General features: G+C 45.0%; 1 protein-coding gene across 1 annotated transcript in view; it reads right to left on the bottom strand.

The window, feature by feature from the left end:
- SAP30 (Sin3A associated protein 30) overlaps positions 1-21,650 on the bottom strand; it is a 41,820-nt gene extending 20,170 nt beyond the window's left edge. Inside the window, exon 1 of the mRNA XM_073577438.1 lies at positions 21,314-21,650. Coding sequence (XP_073433539.1) covers positions 21,314-21,550 — 237 coding nt within the window. The 5' untranslated portion in view covers positions 21,551-21,650. The remainder of the gene's footprint in view (positions 1-21,313) is intronic.
- Between the last annotated feature and the right edge of the window lie 3,213 nt (positions 21,651-24,863).

Genomic DNA, 24,863 nt, shown 5'->3' with positions numbered 1-24,863 from the left:
TCGTCGATCCCGGCGCTCTGCTCAGACCAGCTCTGTGGGTTTGGTTACTGCTGCCACCTCTGGTCCAGCTATAGCAACACATGCTGGTCAGCAGCAAGCTACTCGAGGGACTAAGTCCTCTTTTCGGTCCACTGAGCATGCCCGTGGGACGATCTCTCATTGGAGATCGGAGGTCCCATACTCAGGTCCTTCTCCAGCTCTGATTGGACCATCAGGAAGGTCCCAGAAGGACGCTGCTATAAAAGGTTTGCATGGCCGCTCAGCCATGTGCTAGTATAGACTGCATTTCCAGACTATGAGTAGTGAGTGTTGTATGCATGTATGAATGTCTCTGGTGAATGACTCATTAAGAAACCCCTACCCTTGGTACGCATGTGTTGTGCAGCCTAGCCTGTTAAGCACCCAGGCTTAGGTGTAGGTAGAGGCAGAGTCTGAGATGGCGCCAGTGTCCACTGGTGGCTCTGCACGCCACGGTGCACATGCTCAACACTCCACCATAATCAGCGTCTACAGTGGCGTCCACAGGTGCAACGCCGCGCACTCAGAAGATCTAGAGGGACTCTGACCCCGTGTCCTTGGGGCAGAGTTCTGTGACCGCATTCTGTGCGCTCTGTTGCCAAGCTCTGTGAGCTAAACAGGCTCCGGCATTTATGTTCTGCGGTAGTGCGGCTCTGTGAGATAACAGAGTTCGCTTCTGTTCACACTGGGTGACGTAAACCCACGTGTGAACTTTTATATACCGCTTTATACTTCTGCCATTTCTAAGCAGCAGTTTACCACCCCTGCACGGTGGACCCCGGGCTGTGAACGCACCTTACTATTATTTTATTATTTGGTGCGTTCCGCCAGCCCTAACACGTGTTCTAGGCTTGTTTTACACTTATGGAACACGTAACGATTATAAACTATGGAGCAGTTCACACATGTGACACTATTAATTGGGACAAATCTCCTTGGTCCCACATGTTCAACTTGTTACACCTGGTGAAAAATGGCTGCAGACTGAGACTGGCTCTCCAGCACATACTGAGCAAAGAGTGGCAGTGGACCGATTTAGCTACTCGCTACCAAAATCCGAACAAAGCTGGGTTGCCCAAGGAGATCCCCAAAATGCAGAGGACTTTGTGAGCCTTGTGGAAAGATACTTGGCTATAAAGCCCTGGGCAACCAAGGGAGCCTGAGGTCACCTTTCTGGGAGACCCAAAGAAGGGGTCCAAGTCCATATCTGAGGGAAGCACAAAGACTCAGGAAGGGTCAGAGCCAGGTTCGAAGTGTACATGACGTACCATTGTCTTTTGGAGGTGTTGTGTCCCGGGTCATATATGAGCCATTTATCCCTTGAATTCTGAGACAATAGACTGCAAGGTAGGCCGGCCCTACTCTTACTTAGACGACCTTGCCTGCAGTGCTGTTCCTCATCTTGACGAAGGGCGTCAGGAATGCCACCTGACTGAAAGGTGTCCCCAAGGGAAGTGACTTCGGGCCAGTCACGGCAATCAAATGCAAAGCTGTGGTTGTGCTTAATTTCAAACGTTCACTGACTGATATACTGAAAATATAAAGTCACCGCCCATATGACTGAAAGAAAACGTATGTGAGGGAATCCTTTAAAGATATAAAGTGTTTTTTTTAAACCTAATACTTGGAGCTTTTCTTTGACAAAAACATGTTAGTGATGCACAATGCCTCACTGACAACACACTGCAACCAGTTTAATAGCCTGCTGAATCGGCAGTGTACCAAATACTTATTTTCCCCACTGTATGTACACTCACTGGCCACTTTATTAGGTACACCATGCTAGTAAGGGGTTGGACCCCCTTTTGCCTTCAGAACTGCCTCAATTCTTCGTGGCAGAGATTCAACAAGGTGCTAGAAGCATTCCTCAGAGATTTTGGACCATATTGACATGATGGCATCACACAGTTGGCGCAGATTTGTCGGCTGCACATCCCTGATGCGAATCTCCCGTTCCACCACATCCCAAAGATGCTCTATTGGATTGAGATCTGGTGACTGAGGAGGCCATTTGAGTACAGTAAACTCATTGTCATGTTCAAGAAACCAATCTGAGATGATTCGAGCTTTATGACATGGCGCATTATCCTGCTGAAAGTAGCCATCAGATGTTGGGTACATTGTGGTCATAAAGGGATGGACATGGTCAGCAACAATACTCAGGTAGGCTGTGGCGTTGCAACGATGCTCAATTGGTACCAAGGGGCCCAAAGAGTGCCCAGAAAAAATTCCCCACACCATGACACCACCACCACCAGCCTGAACCGTTGATACAAGGCAGGATGGATCCATGCTTTCATGTTGTTTACGCCAAATTCTGACCCTACCATCCGAATGTCGCAGCAGAAATCGAGACTCATCAGACCAGGCAACGTTTTTCCAATCTTCTACTGTCCAATTTCGATGAGCTTGTGCAAATTGTAGCCTCAGTTTCCTGTTCTTAGCTGAGAGGAGTGGTACCCAGTGTGGTCTTCTGCTGCTGTAGCCCATCTGCCTCAAAGTTCGACGCACTGTGCGTTCAGAGACGCTCTTCTGCCTACCTTGGTTGTAACGGGTGGCAATTTGAGTCACTGTTGCCTTTCTATCAGCTCGAACCAGTCTGCCCATTCTCCTCTGACCTCTGGCATCAACATGGCATTTCCGGCCACAGAACTGCCGCTCACTGGATTTTTTTTCTTTTTCGGACCATTCTCTGTAAACCCTAGAGATGGTTGTGCGTGAAAATCCCAGTAGATCAGCAGTTTCTGAAATTCTCAGACCAGCCCTTCTGGCACCAACAATCATGCCACGTTCAAAGGCACTCAAATCACCTTTCTTCCCCATACTGATGCTCGGTTTGAACTGCAGGAGATTGTCTTGACCATGTCTACATGCCTAAATGCACTGAGTTGCCGCCATGTGATTGGCTGATTAGAAATTAAGTCTTACACACAGTTGGACAGGTGTACCTAATAAAGTGGCCAGTGAGTGTATATATACACGCATATGCATGCGCGCGTGCACACACACACACACACACACACACACGTCCAGTGGGCGGTCCTATCCAGTGATTGCGCATGATGAAATAGCTATCAATCACTGAGTAGGACCACCTACTGGACTCATACATACAAACACCAGGGATTTCAGTGACTAAAATGACAGGTTTACTGAGACTTTTCCTATAAAAATGCACATCAATCTGCTCAGCTCCTCCTGCTCTATGCCATCCCGCCTGCAGATCACATACCATTTTCAACATGACCGATTCCCTTTAAAGTGATCGTGAGCTTAATCAATTCAAGACCCCAATTAAAGTAATAAACAATGGATACTTGCCTCCAATGCCAGTGATGTTGGCGCTGTTGTTCCCAAAGGTTGACATGACATTGTTGGGTTACAAGCTTCATCCAAACAGCGGCCACTCATTGGCTGTAGCGGGCATGTGACAAAGTCACCCTCTGGGAACAGAGGCGCTGACATCTCTGTGACGATGCAAGTATCCCTTATCCTTATTTTTATGTGAATTGGGGTCCTGAACTGATTAAGAATGGGTTGTCCACTAAAGGGAATGAGTCATTAAATATTTGCCTTTTAATCCGAGATCAGCAAAACGTAGGGGCAGAGACCCTGATTCCAGGGATATGTCAATTGCTCAACAGCTTGCTGTAATATCAATACAATCAGTGTTTTATCAGCAGGAAATCATCATTGCAGGCCAGTCAGGCTAATCTGTATAACCTTGCCCCCCCCCCCCACTAATGATGGGCAGCTTGCTGACAATGCACAATGTACACAGGAAGCGGCCAAACATTGGGGCACAGTTATACACAGCTCAGCATTCTGACCACTGCTACATCTACAGCAGTGAGAGAGCGCCCTTATCTACACTTCTGGTCTTTCCCACAGGCATTGCCATACAATCCCAGTCACAAAAGGCATACCGCATGAGGTTTCCTGCGCATTTCTCATTCTACGGAGAAAGACTACAAACTACCTTGGTTTTAGGAACAGTCCCTGCTGACACAGTGGCCTCCTGCAAGCAGCCACAGGAACTGTCTGAACAGAAGCCAGGATCTGTCACATATATCAACACTGTTGTCAAAGCAATTTATCTACCACTAGGTGTATAAATGCAGCTACGCTGAGTGTGTAATAAGGACGGGTGTCAAATGGTTACATAATGGATTTTATAAGTCCACTGATTAATACAATTTTTTCATTCATTTAAATTTGTTAAGTTTTCCTGCCTACATTTCTTAGTATATATTTATGGGGATCAGATATCTTTATAGAAAATACTCGGTTTTCAGATAAAGAGATTGATATCCTCCTGCATCTACATCTTCCCAGCCTAGTGCTGAGCATACACGTGGTCAAGATTGTTGGTACCCCTCGGTTAATGACAAAAAAACCCACAATGGTCACAGAAATAACTTGAATCTGACAAAAGTAATAATAAATCAAAAATCTATGAAAATGAACAAAAGAAAGTCAGACATTGCTTTTCAACCATGCTTCCATAGAATTTAAAAAAAAATAAAACTCAAAAAATATGCCTGGACAGAAATGATGGTACCCCTGAAAATAAGGGACAAGTTAAATTAAGGTGTGTCCACTAATTAGCATCACAGGTGTCTACAATCTTGGAATCAGTGAGTGGGCCTGTATAGAGGGCGACAGATACTCACTGTGCTGTTTGGTGACATGGTGTGTATCACACTCAACATGGACCAGAGGAAGCAAAGGAAAGAGTTGTCTCAGGAGATTAGAAAGAAAATGATAGACAAACATTTTAAAGTTATAAGACCATCTCCAAGCAGCTTGAGGTTCCTGTAACTACAGTAGCACATATTATACAGAAATGTAAGCTTTATGGGACTGTAGCCAACCTCCCTGGACGTGGCCGCAGGAGGAAAACTGATGACAAATCAAAGAGACGGATAATACGAATGGTAAAAAAAAAAAAAGAGCCCAGAAAAACTTCTAAACAGATTAAAAGTGAACTTTAAGCTCAAGTAACATCAGTGTCAGATCGCACCATCCATCATTGTATGAGCCAAAGTGGACTTCATGGGAAACAACCAACAAGGACACCAATGTTGAAAAAAATAGTCAGACTGGAATTTGCCAAACTACATATTGACAAGCCATAAAGCTTCTGGGATGGGAGAATGTCCTATGGACATATTAGACAAAAATGGAACTTTTTTGGCACGGCACATCAGCTCTATGTTCACAGACGGAAAAATGAAGCTTATCAAGAAAAGAACACTGTTCCTACTGTGAAACATGGAGGAAGCTCTGTTATGTTCTGTGACTGCTTTGCTGCATCTGGCACAGGGTGTCTAGAATCTGTGCAGGGTACAATGAAATCTCAAGACTATCAAGGGATTCTAGAGAGAAATGTGCTGCCCAGTGTCAGAAAGTTTGGTCTCAGTCGCAGGTCATTGGTCTTGCAACAGGATAATGACCCAAAACACACAGCTAAAAACACCCAAGAATGGCTAAGAGGAAAACATTATTCTGAAGTGACCTTCTATGAGCCCTGACCTAAATCCTATTGAGCATCTTTGGAAAAAGAGCTGAAACATGCCGTCTGGAAAAGGCAACCTTCAAACACTAGACAACTGGAGTAGTTTGCTCTTGAGGAGTGGGCCAAAATACCTGTCGAGAGGTACAGAAGTCTCATTGACAGTTAAAGGAATCGTTTGATTGCAATGATTGCCTCAAAAGGTTGTGCAACAAAATATTAAGTTAAGGGTACCATCATTTTGGTCCAGGCCTATTTCATGAGTTTTATTTTTTTTTTAATTCTGTGGAAGCATGGTTGAAAAGCAATGTCTGTGGTATAAGTATATTGTATACTTATTAAGGTATGCTTTCTTACAAGGGTTCTCTAGTTTTTTTTATGACCCTCACCCATCCTATGTACATATACCCTTCTCCCTCCCCCTTCCCTTTCCTGCTCTGTTCCCCCTCCTCCCAGTTTTATGAAAAAACGTCAATAAAAATATTTAAAAAGAAAAGCAATGTCTGACTTTCTTTTGTTCATTTTTGATTTATTATTACTTTTGTCAGATTCAAGTTATTTATGTCACCATTGTGGGTTTTTCTGTCATTAAACGAGGGGTACCAACAATTTTGACCACATGTGTAGACTGTTGCACAATATACAGTTTAAAGGGGTTCTCTGGTAAAAACAAGTTACCACCTATCCAAAGGTAATAATGTGCTGACTGTGGGAGTTTATATTCTCAACAGGGAATATAATAATAGTTACAAAAATGAGGGGCAATTGGAATGCAAGACCACCGCTCCATTCAATCTCTCCCCCCCTATAAGGAATGAATGGAGCGATGACCAAGCATGTGCATGGCTGCTCCATTCTAATGGGTATAACAGTGCCGATCAGTGCGGGTCCCAACAGCCAGACCCCAACAGATTACAAAGTTATCACCTATCCTGCAAAGAATCCATAATTTGCTTTCACCGAAAGACCCCTTTAATGACTACCTGTCATCAGGTCAGAAGTAGGAAGTTTTTGCTCATATTTTACTGCCACTATTACCCTGAGTATTCGTTTTTATTTGTTTTTTATTCGCCATGCGCCCCTGCTACTATACATCGCCATCCTGCTAGCATTAATGCATGGCAAGCTATAATGTGTAGATACTAACAAGAAGGTGCCACCTACATGTGCTCCGTTTTTAGCTGTATTTAAATTTAAGATTTTCCCAACTGCGATCCTAAAAGAAAAAAATAAATTAAGAGACACGTTACCCAAATTATGTACAAGGTCTCTTTTATTGTTTTTAAAATATTCCAATAAACGTTTATTTTACCTGGACAGCTGTGCGGGATCAAATCCTTCCTTCCTCTAAATTATGTTATATTAGAATTCATGGAATAGAAAAAATGGAGCACAAAAACAGATACATAAAAGTATAAAAGTAGAGCTACCTGACGCCAGTGAGGCGGGTAGCCAGAGCCCCTGCTTACTTAGCATTTTACTTTATACCCAATCCTCTTCCTTTTGTTGCATCATTTTTTAGAATAAGACTTTTTCCTTCTTATTAGGCCCCATTCAGACAACTGTTCTTTGCATACACTCTCCATCCCCTTTTTTCATGGAGAGAACTTGTACCTGTTATGGTTTATGGGGCTGTTCCAATGTAAGTCTTTGAATTTGTAAAAAAAAAAAAAAAAAAAAAGATCGGCCAACACCTGAATATGATCTATGTGCTGCCCATTTTGATTTTTTGATAAAATCTTGATACAGGAAAGATTTATATCTTTGTACCGTGTTAGCCAGTAGATAGAAAAATATTCAGAATTGAGAGTCCTCAGTGGTTGATACCTTTTAATGGCTAACTGAAAAGATGGTAACACATTGCAAGCTTTCGAGACTACTCAGGTCTCTTCATCAGGCTAGACTAATACAAAATCTGAAGTCACATATTTATGCACAATACAGCCTAGAAAAAATGCAATAGATAAGACAAGTGACGTGAAGCAGAACTATCAATATGGGAGAGGGAGAAACATAAATATAAACATTGGACCAGTTCATAGATAAGGAGTCCGGATGTTTTATGGTCCTCTGATTGGGGTCTAGTTCTGTGTTGTGATGCCTCCACACAGTTTTAAAAGGAAATTCCTTAATTGATGTAAAAAGACATAAATCCATGCGACACATTCATTCCAGCACTGAGAGTGTCAAAGTTCGTCATAAATTTGTACTCCCAAACTCGTCTCTCTCTCTGAGAATTGAAGTTACCTTTCAATACCAGTAATTTCATATCCACGCTGCTGTGATCAGGGATACAGAAATGTTTTGCCACAGGTAGATCCATTCTTTTTTCTCTTATTGTGTGACGATGAGCATTCATCCTTGTTCTAAGCTTTTGCCCTGTCTCCCCCACATACAGACCCCCAGTTGGACATTTAGTACAAATAATTAAGTACACCACATTAGATGTAATGCAGCTGAAAGTACCTGGGATCTTGTAGTCCTGATGTGAGTTGGGGATCTTTATCTTGTCCGTGGTCATTATAAATGGACAGGTTTTACATTTTTTCTGGTTGCAAGGAAAGGTTCCTGCAGCTGTTGGAGAGGACAGGGAGCTTCTGACAATGATGCTTCTTAAATTTGGGGGCTGCCTAAAACACAGCAGTGTGGGGTCTGGAAAAATGGATTTTAATCGGGCATCTTTTTGTAGTAAAGGTTGTAATTTCCGTGCAGCTCCCCTTAGCACCTCCAGATTTGGAGTGTAGGTGACTACTAGAGGCACTCGGTTATTTTCTTCTTTAGCTTTGTAATTTAGCAGGTGATTCCTTGACAATCTGGTGGCTCTTGTAATTTGGTTTTCAATTGTTCTTGGATGGTAACCCTGATTCAAAAAGGTCTTTTTGAGGCGACCAAGGTGTTCATCTCTATCCATGGGGTTGGAACATATACGATTGTATCTGATGGCTTGGCTATAGATAATAGAGTTCTTTATGTGTTTTGGATGGAAACTGTCCCATTTAAGGTATGTTGGACGGTCGATTGGCTTCTGATACAGGGATGTCTCTATTTCATTGTTTTTTAGCTTAATGATGGTGTCCAAAAAATTAATCTCAGTACTGGAGTAGTTGAGTGTTAAATTGATGGTGGGATGAAATTGATTAAACTGTTCGTGGAACGTCTTTAGCTGTTGCTCAGACTCCGTCCAGATGATTAAAATATCATCAATGAAGCGGTAGTAGGCCAGGGGCCTGATGGGGCATGAGGACATAAAGTCGCTTTCAAGCTTTGCCATGAAAAGATTTGCATACTGTGGAGCCATTTTACTTCCCATAGCTGTGCCAGTCTCCACGATTCCACGTTCCACGAACAGTTTAATCAATTTCATCCCACCATCAATTTAACACTCAACTACTCCAGTACTGAGATTCATTTTTTGGACACCATCATTAAGCTAAAAAACAATGAAATAGAGACATCCCTGTATCAGAAGCCAATCGACCGTCCAACATACCTTAAATGGGACAGTTTCCATCCAAAACACATAAAGAACTCTATTATCTATAGCCAAGCCATCAGATACAATCGTATATGTTCCAACCCCATGGATAGAGACAAACACCTTGGTCGCCTCAAAAAGACCTTTTTGAATCAGGATTACCATCCAAGAACAATTGAAAACCAAATTACAAGAGCCACCAGATTGTCAAGGAATCACCTGCTAAATTACAAAGCTAAAGAAGAAAATAACCGAGTGCCTCTAGTAGTCACCTACAATCCAAATCTGGAGGTGCTAAGGGGAGCTGCACGGAAATTACAACCTTTACTACAAAAAGATGCCCGATTAAAATCCATTTTTCCAGACCCCCCACTGCTGTGTTTTAGGCAGCCCCCAAATTTAAGAAGCATCATTGTCAGAAGCTCCCTGTCCTCTCCAACAGCTGCAGGAACCTTTCCTTGCAACCAGAAAAAATGTAAAATCTGTCCATTTATAATGACCACGGACAAGATAAAGATCCCCAACTCACATCAGGACTACAAGATCCCAGGTACTTTCAGCTGCATTACATCTAATGTGGTATACTTAATTATTTGTACTAAATGTCCAACTGGGGGTCTGTATGTGGGGGAGACAGGGCAAAAGCTTAGAACAAGGATGAATGCTCATCGTCACACAATAAGAGAAAAAAGAATGGATCTACCTGTGGCAAAACATTTCTGTATCCCTGATCACAGCAGCGTGGATATGAAATTACTGGTATTGAAAGGTAACTTCAATTCTCAGAGAGAGAGACGAGTTTGGGAGTACAAATTTATGACGAACTTTGACACTCTCAGTGCTGGAATGAATGTGTCGCATGGATTTATGTCTTTTTACATCAATTAAGGAATTTCCTTTTAAAACTGTGTGGAGGCATCACAACACAGAACTAGACCCCAATCAGAGGACCATAAAACATCCGGACTCCTTATCTATGAACTGGTCCAATGTTTATATTTATGTTTCTCCCTCTCCCATATTGATAGTTCTGCTTCACGTCACTTGTCTTATCTATTGCATTTTTTCTAGGCTGTATTGTGCATAAATATGTGACTTCAGATTTTGTATTAGTCTAGCCTGATGAAGAGACCTGAGTAGTCTCGAAAGCTTGCAATGTGTTACCATCTTTTCAGTTAGCCATTAAAAGGTATCAACCACTGAGGATTCTCAATTCTGAATATTTTGATAAAATCTTGAGATTCCTCCAACAGTTTTTCTCTGCATGCTAGAAAATCTGATGATAAAAACCGACACACTGACCAAACAACGGTCAATTGGTCAATTGCTTGGCAAAATCCATAGAGCCTGAATGACGAATTAGGCCGGGGTCACACTAGAGAGGAATACGGACGAGTGAGGGGCGTTAAAAGCACGCATTACACACTGACAAGTGATTCTCTATGGGGCAGCTCCCAACAGCCGTATATTTCTCCTCCGTATTCTACGCTCCGTGCCAATCGCAGCATGCTGCGATTGTCAGCGTACTACGCCCGTAATACGCCAATGCAAGTCTATGGGTGCGCAAAAAATACGCATTACACACGGACCACACATGTGACTTGCGAGAAATACGCACCAGGTGACTTTTACAAAATCCGGCAATTCAGTGCGCTATACAGTAAACTCACACTGACAGGTTTAGTAAAGAAACGAAAGAATAGATAGATAAACATAGAATATATATATATACACACAGTATATGTCATTGAGACACACACACACACATATATATATATATATATATATATATATATATATATATATATATATATATTTTAACCCCTTAAAATAACACCTACACCTCCCAAATTTTGCACACAAACCCTCATCTAATTATTAGTCTGGGACATATAAAAAAAAATGAAATGAAATGGTTTACTGTATGTAAACCATGTGTCATTTCATGTCGGGTTAGGGAATGATTTGACAGAAGCCGGCAATTGAATTGGTGGCTATTCTGCTATGAAAAACTCAATATAAATATATATATATATATGTTTGTCTCAATGACTTGTGTGTGTGTGTGTGTATATATATATATATATATATATATATATATATATACATATATATATATATATATACACAGTGCCTACAAGTAGTATTCAACCCCCTGCAGATTTAGCAGGTTTGATAAGATGCAAATAAGTTAGAGCCTTCAAACTTCACACAAGAGCAGGATTTATTAACAGATGCATAAATCTTACAAACCAAAAAGTTATGTTGCTCAGTTAAATTTTAATAAATTTTAAACATACAAGTGTGGGTCAATTATTATTCAACCCCTAGGTTTAAAATTTTGTGGAATAACCCTTGTTTGCAATTACAGCTAATAATCGTCTTTTATAAGACCTGATCAGGCCGGCACAGGTCTCTGGAGTTATCTTGGCCCACTCCTCCATGCAGATCTTCTCCAAGTTATCTAGGTTCTTTGGGTGTCTCATGTGGACTTTAATCTTGAGCTCCTTCCACAAGTTTTCAATTGGGTTAAGGTCAGGAGACTGACTAGGCCACTCCAACACCTTGATTTTTTGCCTCTTGAACCAGGCCTTGATTTTCTTGGCTGTGTGCTTTGGGTCGTTGTCTTGTTGAAAGATGAAATGACGACCCATCTTAAGATCCTTGATGGAGGAGCGGAGGTTCTTGGCCAAAATCTCCAGGTAGGCCGTGCTATCCATCTTCCCATGGATGCGGACCAGATGGCCAGGCCCCTTGGCTGAGAAACAGCCCCACAGCATGATGCTGCCACCACCATGCTTGACTGTAGGGATGGTATTCTTGGGGTCGTATGCAGTGCCATCCAGTCTCCAAACGTCACGTGTGTGGTTGGCACCAAAGATCTCGATCTTGGTCTCATCAGACCAGAGAACCTTGAATCAGTCTGTCTCAGAGTCCTCCAAGTGATCATGAGCAAACTGTAGACGTGCCTTGACATGACGCTTTGAAAGTAAAGGTACCTTACGGGCTCGTCTGGAACGGAGACCATTGCGGTGGAGTACGTTACTTATGGTATTGACTGAAACCAATGTCCCCACTGCCATGAGATCTTCCCGGAGCTCCTTCCTTGTTGTCCTTGGGTTAGCCTTGACTCTTCGGACAAGCCTGGCCTCGACACGGGAGGAAACTTTCAAAGGCTGTCCAGGCCGTGGAAGGCTAACAGTAGTTCCATAAGCCTTCCACTTCCGGATGATGCTCCCAACAGTGGAGACAGGTAGGCCCAACTCCTTGGAAAGGGTTTTGTACCCCTTGCCAACCTTGTGACCCTCCACGATCTTGTCTCTGATGGCCTTGGAATGCTCCTTTGTCTTTCCCATGTATGAGTGCTGTTCACAAGTTTGGGGAGGGTCTTAAATAGTCAGAAAAGGCTGGAAAAAGAGATAATTAATCCAAACATGTGAAGCTCATTGTTCTTTGTGCCTGAAATACTTCTTAATACTTTAGGGGAACCAAACAGAATTCTGGTGGTTTGAGGGGTTGAATAATAAATGACCCTCTGAATAAACTTTTCACAATTTAAAAAAAAATTAAACAAAGAAATAACATTCTTTTTTGCTGCAGTGCATTTCACACTTCCAGGCTGATCTACAGTCCAAGTGTCACAATGCCAAGTTAATTCTGAATGTGTAAACCTGCTAAATCTGCAGGGGGTTGAATACTACTTGTAGGCACTGTATATATGCATTCTATGTGTCTATATCTATTCTTTGGTTTCTGTTAGAAACCCTGTCATAGGGCTCCATTATATGTCCATTTTGCAAGCCTGCGAGAAAATCTCGGCATACGGATGCCATACGGATTACATACGGATGCTTACATGCGCAAAATACGCGACCACACCTTGATTGCGGATGACATACGGAGCACTATTTAGGGGCCATTCATCTGTATTACGCATGTAAACTACAGACCGTATTTTGCGTCGGTTAGGCCGGGGTCACACTAGCGATTATATCGGATGAATGCAATGCGATAAAAAAAAAAAAAAAAAAAAAAAAAAAATCGCATTGCATTCATCCCAATGTTATTCTATGGGGCAGCTCACATCATGCGATTTTTTATCGGATCCGATCCTCGGACCGAGACAATCGCAGCATGCTGCGATTGTCAGATTTTCGGATCGGATTCGACAATACAAGTCTATGGGGGCGATAAAAAATTGGATTGCAAACGGACCCGATGTGTGAGTTGCGGTAAAATCGCACCAAAAGCCGGCAATTTTTTTTTTTCAAATACAGTACAATCACAGTGACCGGTTAAATAAAGAAAGGAATTAATAGATCTAGACACATTAAATATATATATATTTCATACATGTCATAGAGACACATTTATATATATATTTCTAATTCATACAGTTCTTCATTGCAGAATAGCCGCAGAAACATTTGCCGGCTTCTGTATAATTATTCTCCTGCCCGACATGAAATGACACATGGTTTACATATAGTTAACCATTTCATTTCATGTTTTTTTTGTTATGTCTATCACTATTAATTATATGAGGGTTTGTGGGTAAAATTTTGTAGTTGTAGGGGTTCGTTTAAGGGGATAATTCGTTGTATTAAATTGCTGGGACTCCTGCTGACGTCACTGAAGCTGCAGGGAGTCCCAGCAATTTAATGCAACGAATTAACCCCTTAAATGAACCCCTACAACTACAAAATTTTACCCACAAACCCTCATATAATTACTAGTGATAGACATAACAAAAAAAACATGAAATGAAATGGTTAACTATATGTAAACCATGTGTCATTTCATGTCGGGCAGGAGAATGATTATACAAAAGCTGGCAAATGTGTCAGCGGCTATTCTGCAATGAAGAACTGTATGAATTAGAAATATATATATAAATGTGTCTCTATGACATGTCTAAAATATATATATATGTATTTAATGTGTCTAGATCTATTAATTCGTTTGTGTGCGGAAACCTGTCATTGGGCTCCATTATTTGTCCATTTAGCTATCCTGCGAGAAAATCTCGCCAGACGGATGTCAAACGGATCCTTACATGCGATTAAAATCGCATCGATGAAGAAAAATCGCATCAAAAACGGATCACTGGTTAAGATACCTTTGTGAGATTTCGGACCGTTAAAATCGGACCTTTTTTTTAATCGTTGTGACTCCAGCCTTAGTGTGACCCCGGCCTTAGGTGCACGTTCGGGTCACCTTTTGCCTGCACGCCTATGTCACAAGCCTACTAGGAATAAGGCTTTATTTGTACCTGCAGTGCTGTCTTATGATTATATAGGCACCAGCAATCTGCACTGTGGGCTCATTCCAGCCGCTCCACCTTTCCTACCAAGTGGACTTATTTTATGCGTGTGGTTTTATACTCTGAATTCTAAGGAAGCGCTAAGGTTTATTACTTTTTCTGCTTGGTCATCTCTCCTGCTTCACGTATAGGTGTTGCATTTTGATTTTTGCATGTGACCATTATATAAATTGTGGACTTAAAAGAGGCCGTCCGGCCTAAATTGGTAAGTCTGCAGTCACGCTGAGTGATTGTAGACACATGAATCCCCCCAAGTGCACACACTGAGCGAGTATACGCCGAGCTGGGAATGGCGGGTATGTATGCGTCACGCATACTCCCGGGCACAGCACGTATGCGTCACGCATACTCCCGGGCACAGCACGTATGCGTCACGCATACTCCCGGGCACAGCACGTATGCGTCACGCATACTCCCGGGCACAGCACGTATGCGTCACGCATACTCCCGGGCACAGCACGTATGCGTCACGCATACTCCCGGGCACAGCACGTATGCGTCACGCATACTCCCGGGCACAGCACGTATGCGTCACGCATACTCCCGGGCACAGCACGTATGCGTCACGCATACTCCCGGGCACAGCACGTATGCGTCACGCATACTCCCGGGCACAGCACGTATGCGTCACGCATACTCCCGGGCACAGCACGTATATGTTATGCATACTCCCAGGTAGAGCCCGTCTAGATCGGATAACCCCGTTAATTGCAGTGTTTTACCAATCATGATTATACAGTGAATCGGAAACCATTAGTAGGACTCAAAAATAAATCTGGCCATGCTCTGATGCTAACCTGATAAGAAAAGGTTATCATTGAATTGGTCACCGCTTTGCAGTTATAACACTTCCACGCTTCCGGGGAGGATTTCTGCAAGAATCTGGAGTTTGGGAATTTTTGACCATTCATTGAGAAGGGGATTTGCGAGGTCAGATGCTGATGTTGGAGAAGAGGGGCCGGGCTGGTTGAAAGTAGAATAAGTAGTGGGTAGGAACGTTTCGTGGATTGACTTGTTCCAAAAGGTGGCCTCCTTTTACAGCAACACATTGAAATTCAGTGAGCTCCCCAGAAGCCATTCTCATACAAATGTCAGTAAAGGCAGATCGCACGTCAGGGGCTGGATTTTATGCATCTGTGACAATGGGGCTGAATGAAAACCCTGAATTTATTGGTTGGGTGTCCCAAATACTACTGTATAACCCAGCCCTGCGATCACACAACATACCAGGTAAAAGTATGTCTCTGGGGATTGTATTGTTACTACACAGCATGTTATTCACCATTATCAAACAAAGCAATTATTGTCAGGCTTGACTACACAGCAACATAGGGACCAAGTAAATGCAAAGCAAGTGCAGTCAAAATTTAGGGAAAAGACCGGTGCTTACAATAATGGGGAAAATATTCAGATCTTTCCATATAAATAGCATCATGCAGAGAACACACAAAGGATCAATATTCATCACGGCCACAGGACAAATTAAAGTCATTCTTGTGGCACCAGAGGCGTACTTGTAAGGGGCCCCAGCACTCGGCATTTAGACCTCAGAATAAGGCGGCCTTGTAAGTATAATGTGTATTATTAGCATTTAGGCAAGTGTGATTGTCACTGCTCCGCTGACATGGGAAAGGAAGGCCCTTACTGGAAGTAGAGCCCCCGCATAATAGTCTGGAAGCCTCTATACAAACACTTGAGAGAAAAAGAAATGTAATGGTGTGCCAACATAAACACAGAGTCAACACAGTTCACACTATGAAAAGAGGTTTTTGCAGCTGTTTTAAAAAACTTGGTAAAAATCCTCCCATTTTACCACCTTTTCGGAGAATCACGGCCAAATACATAATATGCCTATACATTGTGTGAACAGATTTTCTGCACTTATGTCAATTAGGGTCACCGTGCTTTTAGGCTGCAGTTTTTGTCTCAGTTTTTGTCTCTTTTTGTTACCTCATGTTTTAAATAACGCTGCTTTGTTTTTGATCCTTCCTGGTATTTGGCTTTGACAAAACTCCTTTGATACAGTCCTGTGTATGTTTGATATAGTACATGCTGAAACGCACTAAAAATACATTTGCGTTATTTACCTGCGGATTTTCTGCATCTAATGTAATCCTATGGAGGACATCTGCACATAAAACTCCGCGCACTCACAAGAGATACTGACAGGTTGCAGATTTCAAACACAGGTCAATTTACGCGGAGTAAAAAAAAAGCACCGAGGATATGAGATTTCTAGAAATCCTATCCATTTTGCTGGAACTGTAAGATGTTGCATTTTTGAGGCAGCGAAAATATGCAGCACCAAAAACCTACAGTGGGAACACAGGCTGAGGCTGTGTGCCCACGTAAGCGTTTTTTTCGTGCTTTTTTTTTTTTTTTTTAGAGTTTTTTCCATGCAAAAACGCTTAAAAAACGCATACATTAAGCATCCCATTCTTATAATGCATTCCGCAAATTTTGTGCACATGATGCGTTTTTTTTCCACAAAAAAAAATGCATTGCTGAAAAAAATGCACCATGTTCATAAATTTTGCGGGGGAAAAAAACGCATTTCCAACTATATTCAATGAGAATGTGGATGGTCCGAAAAAAAAAAAAGCAACAAAAATGCGGAAAAAAAAAAATGCGGATTTCCTGGGAAGGTGTCCGGTTTTGCTCAGGAAAAATTTTGCTTCCGTGGGCACATAGCCTTAAAGGCCAATCGTGTTGCTTGCTGCTTTGGAAGAACTGGGCCCCTCACCTATTGGGCCCCTGTGTGGCCGCACCAATAGTATGTCCACCCCTGGTCTTTTTCTATTATCTTTTCTTGTGTGAGAAAAAAAACACAGACATTTTCAGTCAGAGCGTTGGATCTAATTTTTAGGAATTTTTTGTCCACGTGGCGACTTTTTAACATCAGTATGGAATCTAATTTTAAAAAATAAATAAAATTCCAAGGTTATCCTATCCAATAAAGAACGAACAGCACTCAGACGGCACATGGCTGGAGTCCGAGCGGCATTCGTTTCTTTGCAAATCTCACTTGCCATCAGGTCAAAACCGAACATGACTTTTTTCAGGAGATAAAAGGAAAACACGACTTCTGATTTCTATAGACCCTAATGAGTTTGTCTATCAGATAAAAACACAGACATAACAATACAGACATCTGGGTGATCGATAGGCCCGGCGACAGTCTATGTGTATGGGCAATACAGACATCTGGGTGATCGATAGGCCCGGCGACAGTCTGTGTATGGGCAATATAGACATCTGCGTGATCGATAGGCCCGGCGACAGTCTGGGTATGGGCAATATAGACATCTGCGTGATCGATAGACTGTCAGCCGGGCCTATGTATAGGCAATACAGTCATCTGGTGATCGATAGGCCCGGCGACAGTCTATGTGTATGGGCAATACAGACATCTGGGTGATCGATAGGCCCGGCGACAGTCTGTGTATGGGCAATACAGACATCTGGGTGATCGATAGGCCCGGCGACAGTCTGTGTATGGGCAATATAGACATCTGGGTGATCGATAGACTGTCAGCCGGGCATATGTATAGGCAATACAGACATCTGGTGATCGATAGGCCCGGCGACAGTCTATGTGTATGGGCAATACAGACATCTGGGTGATCGATAGGCCCGGCGACAGTCTGTGTATGGGCAATACAGACATCTGGGTGATCGATAGGCCCGGCGACAGTCTGTGTATGGGCAATATAGACATCTGGGTGATCGATAGACTGTCAGCCGGGCATATGTATAGGCAATACAGACATCTGGTGATCGATAGGCCCGGCCGATAGTCTGTGTATGGGCAATACAGTCATCTGGTGATCGATAGGCCCGGCCGACAGTCTGTGTATGGGCAATACAGTCATCTGGTGATCGATAGGCCCGGCCGACAGTCTGTGTATGGGCAATACGGACATCTGGGTGATCGATAGGCCCGGCCGACAGTCTATGTATGGGCAATACGGACATCTGGGTGATCGATAGGCCCGGCCGACAGTCTATGTATGGGCAATAAAGACATCTGGTGATCGATAGGCCCGGCCGACAGTCTGTGTATGGGCAATACAGACATCTGGTGATCGATAGGCCCGGCCGACAGTCTGTGTATGGGCAATGCAGACATCTGGTGATCGATAGGCCCGGCCGACAGTCTGTGTATGGGCAATACAGTCATCTGGTGATCGATAGGCCCGGCCGACAGTCTATGTATGGGCAATATCACATTGGCATCTCGGATTTCAGACTGACGATCTTATTGTCCCCAGAAATAAGTCACCACCAGACATGTCAGCCAATGGCTTTCTCATGGAGAACACAGGAGTGATCGCCGAATGAGCGCACCCATGTAGGGGAGAGCTGTCAGCCGGCCATCAGATGAGCACTGTGGCCTTAGGGTACCGTTACACTAAGCGACACACCAGCGATCCTGACAACGATACGACCTGGTAAGGATCGCTAGTGCATCGCTAAATGGTCGCTAGGTAAACTGTCAAACAGTCAAATTTACCCAACGACGCAGCAACGATCTCGGCGGTCGTTGGGACCTTGTCACACAGCAGCGATTCTGACGACTCCTGCCTGCGTCCATGATTTCTGAGTCGCTAATGAGGTCGCTCGTCGGTGTCAAACGCAGCGATGCATTCTGGCCAGCGGGACACCAGTAATCAAAAAATGGCCCAGGACATTCGAGCACGATCATCGATATCGCAGTGGGGGCCTAGACACTGCTAAGTGTCACACGTAACGACATCGCTGGCAAGGTCGCTGTTGTGTCACAAAATCGGTGATGCTTCAGCGATCTCGCTAGCGATCTTGCTTAGTGTGAAGTACCCCTTAGTGGCTGCTAGAATCACCTGAGAGCGGCGTATCTCCCCAGAGAACAAAATGACTGGCTAAGTGATCTGTTGGCCCCATACACATCAGATGGTTTCGTATGTGTGGGGGCTTAGTTAGAAGGCTGGGTATTAATGTGGCATGTACCGTAGTGGGCAGGGGGCAGAGGACCATCCTGCACAACCGCTAGGGACTTCAGAGCGTATCCAGATAGAGCCCATAGAGTGCCAAAAATCAGCGGCCGTGGAGCGCAGTCTGGGAAGAAGCTGGGCTAGTGGGCAGCCCCCTGGGAACAGTGCAGGCTCTGCAGCTGGACATGAACTTCATTGTGTAGACTCCATAATACAGAGGCGACTAGAAACTAGTCCTTCAGCAGTCACAGCTGGAGCTGCAGCGGCCATGATCTTACAACAGCAGACTAAACAAGGGTCAGCTCTCTCAACTAACGTCTGCCACACTGAGCAAGGACTACAACTTCCAGGATTGTGTGCGGCGGGAATAATGCGACACACAGCCGTGCATGTCTGCCATGCTGAGCCCCAGCACACACTGTATGTGCCGCAGTGTCCGGGGCCATGTGCACAGACGGCACCTGCCAGTAATCCGCTGCACTGGTTGACAAGGCTGCTCACAGGAACAATAGGCTACAGTCACCTATGCAACGATGGGGCTGAGGCGGCCACACGTCACACCTCGGGGTCAGAGCCATTTCCCGGACACAACCCAACACATGTATAACTGTAGGGAGCAGAGACAGCGCTGCCTCCGGTGCCATCCACAGAGCCACGTAACAAGCACCTGCCCCCACCGCTGCTGGGTGAGATGGCACCGGGGCAGTGACAGAAAGTGACTACAATACAATGTGCAACAATGGTGTCTGCAGAAGTGTGTGTGTGTATACACTAATATGTATATATAGTGTATACAGGGGGTAGACCAATATACACCTAGCATGAGCACAGTGTGTATGTAACACTGTACTGGTCTAGTATGAGCACAATACATTGTGTGTACAAGAGGGCTATAGCAGTATATATGTATAGTGAAAATGTGTGCAAACTGTAAAGCGCTGCGGAATATGTTAGCGCTATATAAAAATAAAGATTATTATAGTATGAGCACAGCGTATATTATTTATATAAATATATATATACACACATACACTCAGGTGAACAATATACTGTATATGGTATGTAGTGTATATGGGGGCTCTACCAGCATGTAGTATGAGTACAGTGTATATATTATACATATGTCACATGTATGTACCAGTGTACAAGTGTAACATGCAGACAGGGGCCCCCGTCACTCCCGCACTGTGGGGGCCCCCCGTCACTCCCGCACTGTGGGGGCCCCCGTCACTCCCGCACTGTGGGGGCCCCCCGTCACTCCCGCACTGTGGGGGCCCCCCGTCACTCCCGCACTGCGGGGGCCCCCGTCACTCCCGCACTGCGGGGGCCCCCGTCACTCCCGCACTGTGGGGGCCCCCGTCACTCCCGCACTGTGGGGGCCCCCCGTCACTCCCGCACTGTGGGGGCCCCCGTCACTCCCGCACTGTGGGGGCCCCCGTCACTCCCGCACTGTGGGGGCCCCGTCACTCCCGCACTGTGGGGCCCCCGTCACTCCCGCACTGTGGGGGCCCCGTCACTCCCGCACTGTGGGGCCCCCCGTCACTCCCGCACTGTGGGGGCCCCGTCACTCCCGCACTGTGGGGGCCCCCCGTCACTCCCGCACTGTGGGGCCCCCGTCACTCCCGCACTGTGGGGCCCCCGTCACTCCCGCACCGTGGGGGCCCCGTCACTCCCGCACCGTGGGGCCCCCGTCACTCCCGCACTGTGGGGCCCCCGTCACTCCCGCACCGTGGGGCCCCCGTCACTCCCGCACTGCGGGGGCCCCGTCACTCCCGCACTGTGGGGGCCCCGTCACTCCCGCACTGTGGGGGCCCCGTCACTCCCGCAGTGCAGTGATAGTTGTTCCCCCCTCACTCCCAGCCTCGTGTCTCCATTGCAGGAGATGAGAACTGCACTAATCCCAAACTCCGGACTATAATCCCGCACAGGACACGGCTCTCCGCGCAGCGCCCCCATGCGGGCACACCATGGCCAGCCGGTGCCACCACACGTAAACAACCAGCAGCACTTACTGTCTTGTCCAGGTCGATCTTGACTTTCTTTTGGGAAATGCTCTTCTGGATCCTCTTGCTGAAGCTGGCATTGCCCGCGGACCGGGTGCACCTCTCGCCCTCGTCCCGCAGACAGCACAGCTGCCCGTTCAAGGGACCCAGCGCCACAGACGGGACCGGGGAGGTTGCGGCAGCTGTAGGGGAGGTCACCTCCGCCCCACTCTCCCGGTGTAAATCCTCGGAGGGGTAGCCGTTCATGGTGTGCACTGCGGCAGCGCTCACTCACCACGTACCTGGCATCTGTACATACGGTGCATTACATTCAGCGCAAGGTTACACAGGCCCCGCCCTCTATCCATTCAGGCCCCGCCCACTGACCGCCCCTTACAAACTGCAACACTGCTCGCGTGGAATAACAAACTTGTGCCCGGCTGACAGGAGGCTGTGGGCTCAGTGTGGGCTCAGTGTGGGCTCAGTGTCACAGGCTGCCCATGTCCACAGAAATGCGGGGTAATACAGGGCTCTTATCAACACAATGCACTGGTTGCTTTCATTACCTGTACTTTTCACAACATGGTGCCAGGGCCGGCCGAGAGATTACAGCGAAACTATTTTGTTGCGCCCCTACTATTCTTGGCAGTAGATGAAAACTTGGGATATAAATTTAGGAGCAAAATAAACCACAACAACAATGATTAATTAACTCTCTCCTAACTCTTTAATCGTCTGAGAAGTTGTATAGGACAAATATATACAAAGTAATCAATAACACAAAACAAAAACGACCATAGGTAATTAAAATTTTTGTTTCCATGCCTTTTTTTTTTTAAAAGGATGACACTAAGTCACCGAGATTAATTTGTACAGCAACTTCAGATTCTATCGAAATTGTTGCCAACCCAACCAACCTCTTGTGTCATATTTGCCCTTAAATATGTACACTTTTCTTTCCATCCCTAAAACTTTTTGCCTTTTGAAAAGATTTTTTATAATTTTTTCTACTTTTTCTCTGGCGCCCCCTTTGGGTCGGCGCCCTAGGCGGCCGCCTAGTTCGCCTATACGTTCGGGCCGGCCCTGCATGGTGCTGGAAGGGGGAAGGGAGGAAAACCAGGCTGCGGGTACCTGTACCAAGCTGGGTCTGGAACTGTCTCCCATGTTGCTCTGGGGGAAGAAATGAGGGACCGGGCCAACCTCATGCCCCGGGTAGGAGGGGCAAGCTAAAAGAAAAAGCGTGTGCGGTGGCAGGGAGTTTGGTGCGAACCGGCAGGGTGAGAGCAGTGTGCTCGGTCCTCTGCGCACCAGTGCTGCGACAGGCTGTGTTTGTCGGCTCTTGCCGTCTTCAGCGCGACCGTTGGAGAGAGAGGTGCCGGTTTCACATTAGCATCTGAGGGTGCAGCGTTTCATGCACACCTCAAAACGCATGAAAAAAATGCATGATAACGCACCCTTTTAATGCGCATGCGTTCGAAAAGGAAAAAAAAAAAATTCCACATGAAATAGCATGGTAACACCACCAATGGGACACAAGTGGTCGTGTCTCATGGGATTTCTGTGTATATAGCCTTGCAGAGATTAAGGGTATGTGCACACTTTGCGGTTTCCGCAGTGTTTTTGGCTCTGCAGAAACGCAGCAGATTCTGCTGCGTTGTACAGTACCTTTATTTCCTATGGAAATAAAGAAAAAGCTGTGCACATGTCAATTGTTTGGTGCAGAAACGCTGCAGTTTTACACCTCATCCATTATGAGGTGTAAAACCGCAGGGCAAAACCGCAGGACTTTGTCCTGCGGATTTACCTGCGGTTTTCACTACAAAATCCGCAGAGACAAAAAACTATGTGTGCACATAGCCTCAATCCATTTTGTTCCTGTATCTGCGTCAAGATGGATCTTCAAATGGACAGTTTGTTCCGCAATCTGGATTTGGATCTCGGCTTGTTTCTTGCTTTTGTTGTTGCTTGTGATGAAGAACGGAAGAGAGGAAGACGGCGTCGGTGATTTTGGCGACTCCCTATCGTGGAAGTCCGGGAGAGACGTGGAGCCTACCACTCTTTATTCACCGAGCTAAATGACAACCCGGACAAATATTACGACTATACGAGAATGTGTCAAGACAGTTTCCGGTATTTGCTTTGACGCGTTGAAGGAGCCCATCACCAGGCAGGACACCCAGCTCCGGAGAGCGATTCCTGCTGAGGAACGTCTGCTGGTGACACTAAGGTACGTAATATTTCCAACCAAACGCCTCTCATAATTATTATTGTTCCACAATGTACTTATTTTTCTTTTTTTTTTTTTTTTTAGAGAGACCTTAACATCGCTCCATTTTCAGTTCCAGATTGGAATTTCAACACTTTTTGGGATTGTTGCAGACACCTGCCGGGCTTTGTGGGACGTTCTTCGGGAGGAATTTTTACCCCTACCCACCACGGAATTATGGAAGGCCATAGCTGCAAAATTCCAGGAACTTTGTGATTTTCCCAGCTGTATTGGAGCAGTGGATGGCAAACATATCCAGATTACCAAACCGGCAAGAACTGGATCTGAGTACTTCAATTATAAAAATATTTTTCAACAGTGCTCATGGCCATTGCAGGTGCAGACTGCAGCTTTGTGGCCGTGGACATCGGATCATTTGGATGTGCTAATGATTCGAGAACATTTAAAGACTCGGACATGGGCCAACACTTATATCAGAATAATTTCAATTTCCCACAGCCACGACCGCTTCCCAACACTGACCTGCAAGGACAACAAGGACCTGCAATGCCATTTGTTGTGGTTGGGGATGAGGCCTTTCAGATGTGTGCCAACCTCCTTAAACCATACTCCAGTCGGGACTTGGACCACACTAAAAGGATTTTTAACTACAAACTGACCAGGGCACAAAGAACTGTGGAGTGCCCCTTTGGTATCCTGGTCTCAAAATGGCGCATTTTGCAAACATCAATTAATCTTAAAAATGAGACAGTGGATGAGGTGGTCAAGGCGTGTGTGGTTCTCCACAACTACATAATGGCTAAAGAGCGACCCAACGTTGAACTTGATGAACCTATTTCTAACCCATTGCCAGATTACCAGCAACACCCTCTGAGGACAACAGTGGAAATTGGACAAATGAGGGATAGATTTGCAGCCTATTTTGTTTCTGATGTTGGCCGTTTGTCATGGCAAGATTAAATGGTTTATTTTTTATGTAATGTGATGTAATTGTAATATTATAATTTCCTGTGCTTGGTTGTTAATTACTTTCCTGTGCTGTTAATAAAACACTAGTACCAGAGGCGTAGCTAGGGTTTTGGTTTAGGGGGGGGGGCGAAACTTCTGAGCAGGCCCCTAACCAGAGAACCTCAGCAGATGACCGCGCTGTTGCCAAAAATAATCTATATATATATATTCCATTATTGTGGCATCAGCGCGGCCCCCCAGTGCGCGCTGCAATAATGGAAGAGAGAGCATCACATGACGCTCCCTCTCAAATCATTACCCTCTTCCTCTGACACACAGCTGGTGCGCGATGACATCACTCCATCGCGTCCCCGCTGTGTGCTGGTCTGACTGCAGCACAGCTCC

This window comes from Dendrobates tinctorius, unplaced genomic scaffold (assembly GCF_039654945.1).
Source record: "Dendrobates tinctorius isolate UK_male_01 unplaced genomic scaffold, ASM3965494v1 ptg000008l, whole genome shotgun sequence".
Classification (NCBI taxonomy): Eukaryota; Metazoa; Chordata; class Amphibia; order Anura; family Dendrobatidae; genus Dendrobates; species Dendrobates tinctorius.
The sequence above is the reverse complement of the archived record's forward strand: the minus strand, read 5'-3'. Positions and strand labels throughout refer to the sequence as shown.